At 42.9% G+C, this 12981-nt stretch overlaps 1 protein-coding gene across 1 annotated transcript; it reads right to left on the bottom strand.

The window, feature by feature from the left end:
• Nucleotides 1-3741: 3741 nt before the first annotated feature.
• On the bottom strand, nucleotides 3742-12604 carry tmem229b (transmembrane protein 229B; the record flags this gene model as incomplete). Its single annotated transcript, XM_079174534.1, has 2 exons — nucleotides 12488-12604; nucleotides 3742-4352 (listed from the first exon to the last, which is right to left on the bottom strand). The coding sequence occupies exon 2, from the start codon at nucleotides 4297-4299 to the stop codon at nucleotides 3742-3744; it is 558 nt and encodes a 185-aa protein (XP_079030660.1). The 5' UTR covers nucleotides 4300-4352; nucleotides 12488-12604.
• Nucleotides 12605-12981: the final 377 nt, after the last annotated feature.

The raw sequence follows: 12981 nt of genomic DNA on the forward strand, positions 1-12981 counted from the left end.
GGTGGAACGTTTTGCTTGAGGCCTTTGCTGAAAACAAATGGAGATCTGTCATCAAAGCATTATTCAAAATAAATGAGTTGCTTTTTTTTTATTATGCTTAGGCTGTATAATGCTGTCTTAAATTGCATGACAAAACTTTAAATATTGACTAAAATGAGAGAGCATGTTGGTTCACATAAAAACAGTACAACTGGCCGGCATATTAAGTTGTACTTTAAGCCAATCGTTGTCCCATCTTAGAACGCCTCGTCATAAGAACAGCTTACTTCACAAATAAATCTGTAGACTGATGACTCAGGATCAACCCGTGCTGTATAAACACAGCTGGTTTGTCTTTTCTGGTGAAAAAGAGCCATCATGTGGCCACATTAAAGTCCTGCAGCTTTAGATATTACTGCCCACGTGTTTCTCTGCAGGAGCAGTATTTCATTATGTCTAATGGATGGATTTGAGGGAAGCGTCATGCGAGTATTATACGAGATGTTAATATGCATGTACATCTAGCGCTGTCATCAGTTCAAAATGTGTCCAATACTTTGGTTTTTGATCAAACAAGTTACCAATAAAACTAATGACATTCATATCAGCCACAGCTGTACTTTGGGTTTGGTGCTTTAGCACAGGTGAGCACGCTAAGAATAGCATTTGTTTCAAAGTAGCACTGTGACTAAAGTAACTCTAACAGCCTCACGGAGCTGATGCATGAATGTTAGACAAATGCTATTGCTAACACGTGCGAGGGCACACCAGCAGTCTAATTAGTTTTCAGTGTGTATTTGTAATTTTCATCAACTAGTAATGTCTAGCACCTGAGGTCTGTTTCCCTAAAAGATAAAACTAGACGGTTGTTTAAAACACTTACCTCTGCACTGACTGTATCTTCAGACTCACTGAAGACCTTTCGAACCATTTGGATGAAAATATGTTTGTTTTTTTACCAGTTTCCAAATTGCAACGTTGTTTCCAAGCAAGGTAGCCGACGGGCCGCCATCTTTGTTTTGATGAGGAAATAAAGGTGCACTTGGGAAACTCATTAAAACTTTTAAAAAATACTTATTTGTATCTCCTAGAAAAACTGCTGGTTACCCCTGTAACTAAAATGTTTGCTTCTATTGAAGGTAGGTAATTAATCACTGTATATGCTAAAAGTTTTACTGTGAAGAGGTTTAAAGGTGTAGTGTAAAACGTTCTCAAAGCTGTGTAAAACTATTAAACATCAACTATCACGGCCAATCAAATTAATGCAAAAACCATGAATGTCGCGCAGCATTAAGGTAGTATTTTGTCATTATATAGACTGACCAGTGATCAGCGTCCCTGCTTAGTAATGCAAGTGGATCTGTAGCTTTGATAGGACACTAATACACACTAATAAATGTGTCTCTGTACAACACACTATACACACTCACCAAACTTATTTTGCATGTTCGTTGTGGTTCGTGTCATCAGAGTAGTAGGCTGAATTAAAGACATCGGCTGCATACCAGTTCTCATAATATAGTTTATTAGATTTTTAAAGAGAAAAGTTAACGGTCTAGAGCTTGATAATCATTGCTGGGTCAGAAGCCTCTATTGCTTTTAAGCCTGTTGATTCATGTGTGAAATAAAAACTCAATAATAATACAAAAACACAAACATGTCCTGCTGAGTTTGATCCTGAAAAGGATTCTTGACCTTTGTGCGTCGTATTTGTTATCCAAGCTCAATAAAACCTTTTGTTTTCTAGCTGCAGTCTTCAATGTATCCACTGGGTGGCAGCACTTTATCTGTCATGTGGAACAGCTTCCTGCCGTCCACCCTCTGGACCTACAGGGGAGACAGTGAGGTGGAAACACTGCATGCCATCGCAGCAACAATGATGAGGATCACACCTTTACGTAGTCCAGTAGTGTTGTTGAAACATGGATTTGGATGTTTCTGTTTTTTGGGGGGTGGGTTTTGTTGCATAATTTCACTGAAAAATGGGGAAAAGCTGAACAATTGTCAGCACAAAATGTTGTGATTTAGTCAACAACATCAACGGTCGTCCTGAGGAATCAGTCCATGTTTCCATTCCATGTATTAAGTAGATCCTCTGGTGCCTTAGAATCACTGCAAAGAGGGATGTCTCCGACCTGTTTTAAGCTTCATCCAGTAGCACCAGCGATTTATCTGAAAACATGAATCAGCCCTTCTATGCATGAAGGTGAGCGTACGGTCTGTGCTCGTTCTACTCACGCAGCAAAGGAAGTCTCAGGATCAACATTAAGGAAATGAGCATTATACGTTTATACCTTGCTTGGAGTACCAGATGTCTGAAGTTAAGACAATTAAAAAATTCAGTCACAGTTTATCTAATACTACCCGAACTGTTACAGTTACACTTGTGGATTGTGTCAGATGTCAGTCAAATATCACAGAGGTCATTATTCACCAAGGAAACGAAAAAGAAATGTTGTGACTCACAAATCACTGGGGGGGAAAGAAATGAGCAGCAAAGATACTTGTGTCAGGAGAAATGTTCGGGTTTCCTTTAATTAATTAATCACAATATGCTGCATATTTCCTTGACACACATGTTAAACTAACTGGGACGCTAATAAAGAGAAGGGTCATGAGAATCCTGCTGAAAACCTGACGGCCAACAACAGTTTTTTCACGAGAAACCTGACGTGACACCTAAACAATTTGTCATACTGTGTCACTCAAAATTCAGTATTGCTACTTAGACGTGAAAAGCTTTTCTAAATTATTATTATTTTTTAATCTGAGATTTTTGGTGCTTCATGCTGATGCTCACGACTCATAATTGCCAACAGAGATTCCCCTGTTATTATGGCAAATGGACTGCATCTATTTAACGCCTTAAAAATCCCTCACATTAGACTATACACACACACACACACACACACACACGCATTCATACAGGGATGGTGGAGAAGCTGCCATGCAGTTTGGAGTTCGGTGTCTTGCTCAAGGACACCTCAACATGCTGTCAGGAGGAGACGACCGGGAATCGACCACGATAACTGGCGGACCGGCTCTGCTGCCTGAGCTACAGGCTATATTATATTGGAAGACAACTCTTTTTTTTTTCATGCATTTGTTTTACCAGGCATTGTGGGTATTCACTGAAAACATTCTTCATAATGAAAGCTGACCCGCAAAGCCTCAGGGTGCGTGGTATGTTCTTAAAGAGCTTTTTGTGGCTACATTACTACAGTACTTTGAATAACACTAAAGGACAATATGTTTTAAAAAGAACGTGTTACAGCTACTTTGTTCTTAGGATTTCTATGCAGCAAGCATTCTGCTTTCAGATGTGCCCTTGAAAAACAGACATATTGTTCTTGAACTTGTTCCTTCACAGGGTGATAGCACTAATTTTTGCAACAGTATTTTTTATTTTTTTATATTCTGAGGTCTTTGCAGTCCTGGGGAAAGGAGATATTGAGTCTGGGTCATTCAAGACCTTGATCTCCTTCAGGTCAACCCCACATGGAGATGGGTGGGTGCGTTATGAGATCCATATTTTGTGCCTCTGTCGACGGCCGGGAGCACAGTGAGTGATTTGGGTGTTTGAAGCCTCAGTTAAGTTTGGTTTTCTGGCTGTTCTGATATTCAGTACACCTCTGCACACCAGCCCAGTGTACATAGTGGTCTGTTTGTCTTCCCCCCATACGGTTAGTGGGGGAGAACTGTGAGGGTGTAGGTGGTGTAGCAGGGTGCTGGGGCTGGTTTCAGATTGTGTTCTTCCTTCATTCATTCTCCTTTAAGGCAGCCGTTGGCATCATTTCTCGACCTCCCTCCTCCCACATTTCCTCCAGCATCCAACTGATGGTTTGACCAACCGTCCTCGGGCCCCTTGTGGAATCGAAGCCGCAGCGTTTTGCGGATGACCAAGCGCTCCACGATGAAGGAGGCGCAGAACCAGGGCACGGCGTACTCGGCCGTGATCAGTCCCATGAAGTTGTAGCGGAACTCGGAGTAGTCCCAGGGGCAGGCGTTGAACTGGCGCAGCAGCAGCCCCGTGCCAAACTCCCACAGGTAGGTCCATAAAGTGTATATGATGCAACGCAGCAGCACGCCGCAGCGGCCGCGCAGCTTCAGGTACATCTGCTCCACGATGAGGATGCAGGTGCCGTAGATGAAGAGCGCCCACACGCTGGTCACGCCGGGGAATTTCCAGTTGCAGTTAACCACGAACTCCCAGGCGGCTGTGAACATGACCTCGCAGAAGTAGCCGTGGATGGCGTAGAGGTACCAGCGGGACAGCGCTGTCAGAGGTACAGGAGCCTCTCGGGTTTGCATGGTCACCATCCTTCCTTTTACTTTCACGCAAATGTTTCCGTCTCCGATAATGCGACGCAGGTCTGGGGAGAAAGGAGCAAAAGAAAGGCGTAAGACCGTGACACAAAGGCAACACGGTGCAATATGTCAACTCCTTTTAAGGTTCATGAAATGAAACTGCATTTTCTAATTTGATGCTCAGTATTTTTTCTGCAATCGACATTTAAGGTGTCTACTCTTAGTAATGTCTTCTCTGTTCAATAGTTTTTATTTTAAGTGGCGGAGTCCGCCATTTCCTCATGAGGGATTCACAGGAAACGATGCAGCATTTTGGTGTAATTTTCTCATTGATATCAGCGTATCAAGTTCAATTAAGGACAAGGCATTAAAACACTTGATTGGCATAAGGAAGATGAAATTATAGAGACGGCAGAGCTTCAGAGCACTTTCCTACGTCTTCCCCTCACTTGATGCTATTTACTGACTGACTGAGGTGGTCTCTTATGTAATGTATAGCTTTATCATCTGACTGCCTACATCATGTGCTCTTTTTCGAAAGCCGCACACAGGCTTCGGTGTCAGGTGTCAGGAGGCCCACGCAGGGTTGGATTCTCTCTCTACTCTATTTATCACATCGCCCGGTCTAATAAAAAACACTGAAGGCAAATCATAGCGAGGAGTTCAAAGACCACATTGGCTGAGAAGGCCGCTGAGTGTATATCTTCTACTATATGAAGCCTCCAGAGGAAACCGTGTCATAACAGCAACCGTTATACAATGGATCATAACCGCTCTGTAAAATACAAGCTCAGAGAGAGGTTGGGAGTACAAAAGCCCGTTTGAAGAACAAAACCCGATTTGGCTCTTTTTGTCTTGAAAGGCTGGCTGAGGCCCAGAGTGGTTCCATGGGGGATTAGCACATTTCTTTCAAAACAAGGAACAAGGGTTTCATGTGAGGGGACTGGGCCACAGCGACGGACCAACTGACCTCCTTAAACCCCTCATACCATCTTTTCACTGCCTGCCTGAGAAACTCTCCCACTGCTCTCATCTACCCAATCACACCGGGGTCAAACAGCGATTTGCAAAAAAAATATCCTGCGAAGAGAACTGGATGCAATAAAAAACGGTTTGCTACAGTAGAACACCTAAGATTAGTTGCCTGTTATAGTAAAGCATGCTAAACTGATGTTTCTCTTTTAAAAGGAATAGTTCACCATTTTGAGAAATGCGCTTTCGTCCTGAATTAGAAGAGAAGATTGATGGCCGTTAGATTAGTTTAGCACAAAGACTGGAAACAGCCTAGCTCTGTCAGAAGGGGACGAAATCCACCGAGCAGTATCACTGCAAGTATTGACAAACGTCTAGGTTTTTCTCCTACACAACTCCCTTTTTAGGTGTATAAAACAGACTTAAAAAATTTCAATTTCCATAACTCAGTAACTTGTCATCTGCTTCTTCTCTGTATGTCAGATCCATCCTAACGGAATATCGTGTTGACTTCTTAAGGCCTCTCAGCCTTTGCACTGCCTTAGACATTGTCAACACAACCGGTCAGATTACATTAAAAAAATCCCTCGCATTGTTTAGTGTGCAAAGGCAGATTTGTTTAGGTCTTGAAACAGGAAGCGAGCATGTTGTAACAGAGCAAACAGCTTCTGGGGAACACAGATGAAAGGAGTGAATGAATGGTCACTCTTTCAACACATTTATACTTCAGTGAAGCGACACCTGAAACCAGTGCTACGTGTCCCTCGCTGGAGACATGAATGAGGCTTGAAATGTGATCCTGAAGCACAGGAACAAACAATGAAATTAGGGTTTTAATAATCTCAAACCATTTCACTGACACAGTCATGTGACCAATTTTGTGTTTTTACATGATATTTTAATTTTTACTTCAATGCATTTGGACAGTCCATACAGTTTATCAGGGAGGAGATACAACAAAAGGCCGGACTCGATCCCACGTTGCTGTGATTACACGGTCAGCGTCTTAAAACCGTAAAACGCCCCCCCCCCCCACACACACACACACACACACACACACCTGTGCTTTCTGTAATCAGGCATATCGATTGACTTGTTGCCTCAGCATGACACCGTTCACACACTGGGTGGATATTTGATTCTGTTGTTGTTGTTGCTGTTGTTGTGGGATACCGCCCACTAACCCGCCACCCCACCAGCTCATCGATCGGCCAGCTTCCTGCCAGGAACGCACTCTATTGAAAATCCCTCTACGGGACATCACAGTGTGTGACGGTCTTCAGAATGGCGACCGCGACGGAGCCGCCTGCTTTGTAAACCACAGGAAGACGGAGCGCAGGATGAATGCTGTCTGAACTGAAAAGGGAGGGAAGTCAAACCGCGGAGCGCCAAGTGTTTGTCTGAGGACACGAAGGGAAGACACCGGCTGAGTTGTGTGTTTTTTGAACGAAACAAAGGGAGAGAGCGACATAGAGAAAGAGAGTGTGCGACAACAGTTGAGCTGAGGTTCAAGCGAAGGCTGACAGGTCTGTCAGTTAGACACTCCTCTGACAGCAGGTACGCAAACACGAGCAAAGAAACACACAGCGGTATGAGAGTCAGCCAACAACAACAGCATTAGAGGGGTCTTTACTGTGCCGACAGCATGCTGACAGCTGTGAACTGTGACTCCTTGATTAAATCAGAAACCTGACCCATTGCTGACCTCACATTACGCCATAATCCCTGTTCATGTACTGCAGCTCTCTCTGGCGCTGGCGCAGATCCGAGGCCTATACGCAGACTTGTGGAAGGTCACTTTGGTTGGATGCAGCGTGGCGTATAGAAACCAGCAGCATCCAATGCGGTTAAGTGACTGAGGTGACACGGTGATGGAAACAGCAGCCGCCCTTGTAGTCGCTATAGTCTTTGTGAAAATACTGCAGGTTTGAGCCAGGATGACGAGCTGTCAGGATACTGACGAGCTGTCAGGACGGCGCTGAAACAAGTCCACCATTTATAAATCGGGTGATCGACAGATGACTGTTTTAGTGAGTTATCAAGTAAAGATGCTTCATATTTTAAGGTTCCAGCTTCCAAAATATGAGGATTTACTGCTTTTCTCAATCTTTATAATTTGATATATTTATTGAGAAAAAAAACAATGAATTATGAATCACTGTTGTATGAAACTAACCTGAAAGCTGATGACCTGATCCCGAGCAAATCTGCTTCCTTCGTGTGTGCGTGGTGAGCAATTGATCGAGTGATTGACGAGAAGTGCGCGTCAAGTGAGCGCAGAAGAATTTTCTGAGGCGGCACAAAATAAACTGATCCCGATAAATTGCAAAGACAGATCAATTACCCCTGAAACAGCAAGCTGGCTCTAATCCTAAACAGCATCACACGCCTGCTCTATCTAGAGCAATAAAGATGTAATGCCCTTTATGGCCCAGATATCCTTGATTTTTTTTGTCGTTCTTGTATTTTGTTGGGTGATATGATGCCATAATAACGACAACCTCGGTATTGAGATTGTAAAAACATATGTGTGATAGACAAATGATAAATAAATGATGAAGAAGTACTTATTTCATTCCCCTGCACTTTGAATCCAGATATCCCCCCCCCCCCCCAGATACACAGGAAGTACTTTGAGTATCACAAACAAGAGAGCTGGAGAGACGCCATGAGGGCTACGACTAAAAGCCCGGGCGCAGCACAGCCAACAGAGCCTCACACAGCTTCATAACTTAAGCATCCTCTCTATATCCGCAAGGTGAAAGCCTGAACAAAACAAGCAGAGTGGTGGGGGAGGGGAGGGGGGGGGGCTCCGTGTGCACAGAGCGGTGCTGCACTCTGAAGGCTTCAGATCCAAAAGGTTCTGTTGATCCGTTAACCTGAGACCTAGAACTCGTTGTCCTTAACATCGAATAGCAGATGTAAAAGTTAAATATATGACGCGATGACCTTTAAGAAGAGCTGTCATGTCGCTGATTCAATGTAGCGGGTTAGCATCGGGTAGCTAACTTTATTAAACAAACCAGGTACCTGCCAGACGATGTCGTCACTGTATAACATGAAAGAGCTGGGTTTTAAATCAATAATAAAGGCAAAGCTTTCGCAAAAAGAATATTAACAATAAAAATGTGTAAAAGCACCGATAGCACATCATCAATTTACAATATTAATAATGCTTAATAATGTGCTGAAATGTGTTTGTTATTAAAATGTCACAATATTTGACAGGATGTCAGTCCCGCCCAGTGCTAATTACCAGCTGGTTATTCATCTTTAAATAGTTTGTATCAAGATGAATACCTCTATGTGATATACACTAAAATATACCAGGATAGGAGATCTTATAACTGCTGAATCTGTTTTAATGGTTTCTCTTTGGCCCAAAGGTATAAACACCAACATAAATAAAAGAGTGTATAGGTTTGGTGTTACATGACCAACAACAATCTGTGTTTGGTTTCACATGGGATGTCCTGACTATTATGGCTGTTGGGATGAAGAGGAAAAAGTGTGTTTGTAGCAACTCTTAATTCTTGTGTAAGCATATACTACAAAATATACCAGATATATACGAGAAAAGAAGTAGGATGTGTGGGGGGAGGGGGCTTACAAAAGCATCCGACATGCAGTTCTGATGAAGCACACTGGCAGCTTGTCAGTGTCAAGTGTCCTTTCTGCTGATGTTGGAACTACAGCTAAACTCTGTTATTCCCACCTTCACATCGAAGTCCACATGGTGCTTTATCTTTGGGACCGGGTGAAAAACTGTGTTGCACTCAACTCTGACTTGAAATCTTTTCTTTCTAGTTATCTAAGCTGCTGCTGGGGGAGGGGGGGAGGTCTCCTGCTATATACCTCTTCTTCTTCTTCTTCTTCTTCTTCTTCTGTAACTGTATGTCAGTCTCTTTATCACCCAATAAATACCCACTAAATTACCTTTAAGCAAACTGACCTTTAAAGTTCAAATCTTTTCTGAAAGAATCCTCTCTTGATCTTCTTGTAGTTTAATGAAAGACCCTAAAACAGGGGTGCTAAGCCCTCTGTCCTGAATAGCATGTGGGTCATGCCCCGTAGATTAGAAATCTTGGAGCAGCTACAGAGAAAACAGGAGATTTTTGGTCATCGCGTTGCAGTGGCGGTCTGTGTGCCTCTAATGGGAGGATGCATGCGCATGTTAATCCGTTATCAGACAAAGAAGCTTATAATCAATCGTTGGCGATGAATAATTGATGCTGGCTGCTCTGCGAAGGTTTTAGGAACAAAGATATTTCAAAAACAAAAGAGGTTTCTCTCCTGCTTTTAACACAGTGAAATATTTCGCATGCTGTTACTGTTTTGTGTGCACGCAAAGCTTAAAAGGTGCAGAGACCTCTTCTAAAGCAAAGACATATATATACTTTTTTTTGATAAATAAAGGACCATATTTGGTCATTAAAGAGCTGTGACTAATGTCAGCATGTGTCCAAACCCTAGAAGTATGGTTTGAGGTTAATTTCCAAACTGCAATTTCATGCCAATTATTAGCTAATTCACATATTTACATGCCAAAAAAGGGGCGCAAACTACTTAGTCAGTGGCTGCATATCTTTGAACTGTTCGGATCAGCACAGTGATTTGTGATTTCCACATATTCCCACTCGCACACAGGAGCATTTTGGTTTGGAAACTTTCCTCTGCCTCAACAATGACCTTTTATGTGCCTTTAACCTGCTGCACAAATGTGCATTCCCATCACACCCTATACGGTCTGTTACAATAAGAAGCAGGAACTGAAAAACCTGCATGAGTGCATTAATACCACAATAACTCAGACCAAGTGTCCACACGGCTGAGGTGGGTTGAATGTTGTTGATGCTTTTTTTTTTACACCAGTGCTTCTGTCATGGGGGTCGTTTTGGGATTCCTTGCCGTGAAGGCTGGTGCTTGAGTTATAAATAGGTCTATAATACAGTCGGTGTAAAACTGAGAGGGAATAAAGGCAGCAAGCAGCAGCAGCAGCAGCAGCAGGGATTATCTCACCCAAAATGATAGTGGACTGCAGGCCTTATATGGAATAAATCATTCCAACCCACAGCACTGTTTTTTTTGCATCCATAAATGTGATCAAGAAATGTTATCACGACGGGAGTGCTCTGTAGATAAAACTGCATGGGTTGCAGTTACGCGAGATAGCCAAAGTCATCATATTTTGTCCCCGGACACTACGGGCCGATGCGCAGGCTGCTGGGACTCCGCTGCAGCGTGACGCCTCCTTCCCACTGAGCAGTGCGGTACAAATCATGGGCACGAGGGCATGAACACCCGGCTGCTACAGTATAACCATACAGACCTCTACACACACACTGGTCAAGTGGAACTCAATATTCTGCTTTTCTTGAAGAAGACATCAGTAACCAGGGCTCATCATAGCCTCTATTCCAAAGTTTTATTCTTGAAACACGTTGCAGTGTAACGTAAACTGTTGTGTAACATTAATTACTAAACTATGTGACCATGAACGAGGTGAGACACATTAGAATTAGTGCTGAAATAGCGTCGGACCGACATAATCATATGAACGGTTTCACCAAATCAATTTCTTTATTTTCTGCTACCGTTGTTATTATAGTGGCCTTATTATAGTAACTATATTCCATCTCTCTTTGTGCTGATGTGTGTTCATGACTTGACGCTCCGAACCATCGAGACATGAGGTGAAGCTTTGAGTGTGCCGAGCTCTCGTCATCACATTTAACCGTTGTTGGCACAGATGTTCCAGAGCTATGAGACCAGTGATGTGACTGGCTGATGATTTAATAATCGCCACAACCACTGATCTACATTCTCCTTCACTTGGCTCTCTTGCATGTCGTACACGCTAATATGTTCCTTCTTAAATCATACCTGCTTACTGCCCACAGCAGCAGGAAGGAGTCCTAAAAGTAGGAAATGAGTTGACTGCACTTCCGGTTCACTCGTATCGAAGTCAATGGTTTATTTTAATGGATTTTGGTTGGATATCTGAAATAAGGCCTATGGTTAACATAAGCTTAAGAGATTTTAACATTTTGCTCTACGATTTAAAATACGCCCGTAAATACTCACTTCGTAAATTGTATAACTTTGAGCCAATCGGCTAAATGAGACTACAAAACTTCATCACGCCGACTAGTCCGCATTTACAACCGTGTTGCGTGTCCTCCACTCGTCTGTAGCCTAACGTTAGCTTTGTACTTCTGCCAAACGCATTCACAATTCAAAAATCAAAAAAAGTGGTGTTCATCTTACTGAACAAAACGTGTAAGTATCATAACGTGTGTTTGCCGCAGAGCTTATTTTCTGCAGCAATCAAAGATCCAATGGAGAAATCCTCCAAAAAACGTTTTTTGGGAAACAGTGTGACGCTAACTTCCGGGTTTGGCCTACAAAAACACGACATCCCTGTAGCCTTCTACAGAGTAGAAAAGCGAGAGGGAAGATGCCTCCCAAAATCATGATTAATTAAATAGCTACTGACTGTACGGTCTAAAACACCCAAGAAGCCGAAATCTCCTTTACAATAATTCATTAAATAATAATCATAATGATGCAATGATTAGGATCAGTGTATATGATGGAACAGTGGCATTAGATGTAGAAAGCCACTTGATTACTGTACACAGCCCGCCTGTACTCGATGGGAGATGGCCCCCCCCCACCCCCATTGAAAGCACTGTAGACCCGGGCCTGGTAGACTCCTCGCCTCTGAAATTTGACGCAGGAGACTTGGGAAACACGTTTATCCCTTACACAGCATCTTTGAAATATAGGAGGCACAATGACACACACACACACAGGTTACTGCTAGTCACTCCTCTTTCTGAGTTTATATCACCTGTCCTATCCATAACAGGAGTCGCAGCCCAACTGTGCATTAAAAACATGCCAAATAAAGAGGAATGCATCCTTTATTCCAACACTATGTGCAGCTGTTTACTTTGCAGTAATTACAATTAATGTAATTTGGGACACAGTTATTAAAATAAAAAAAATAAAGCAAAGCTGCCAACTTGCAAGCAAACACTCATTAATGATAACCGAACGCTATTTTTCAATCTAAGGCTGGGTAAATTAAGAAAACAAACATTTTAATCACAAAAGCTTCATAGATACGTTATCATAAAAAAGCCATGCTAACATGTCTTATGTGTCGGCTCCAGCAGATGGACATGAATCATCCTCAGAGCAGGTTTTATTTGTATTTGTTTACCTTCAGATTGAGCTCCGCGGCGTCTCCCTCAGCATGCAGGCCGGCGGATCAAACACACCACCGGGGGAAATTGTCCTGGATGTCACGGTGGCGCTCTGCAGCTCTCGTCTCCTTCCTCCACGGTGTTTCTGCTGTCCGGTGGAAATTGACACATTTTACTTCACTGCCGCAGCAGCAGCAGCAGCAGCCGCAGCTCACGCTCAGACAGACTCACGCACGTCTTGCATCTTTGGTTAACCCTTTCATCACCGACCTCCACGCGGGTAGTTCCCAGTGCTGGAAGTCCCCTCAGTCGGTCCATGTGGTCCAAAAGTAACTAAATGCCTCCATCAGCCCCTCTAAAGCTGATTAGCACCTTATATATCGTCTGTATTATTGTCTGTATATGTCCTTCTCCTTGGTGTTTCCTGTAATTAAAATATATTAATGATAATGAACAAATAGTATGGTATCCCACTAAATAAGGTAGCAAAAGCCAGTAAACCATGAATAAA

This window comes from Pholis gunnellus, assembly GCF_910591455.1.
Source record: "Pholis gunnellus genome assembly, chromosome: 15".
NCBI classification, from domain to species: domain Eukaryota; kingdom Metazoa; phylum Chordata; class Actinopteri; order Perciformes; family Pholidae; genus Pholis; species Pholis gunnellus.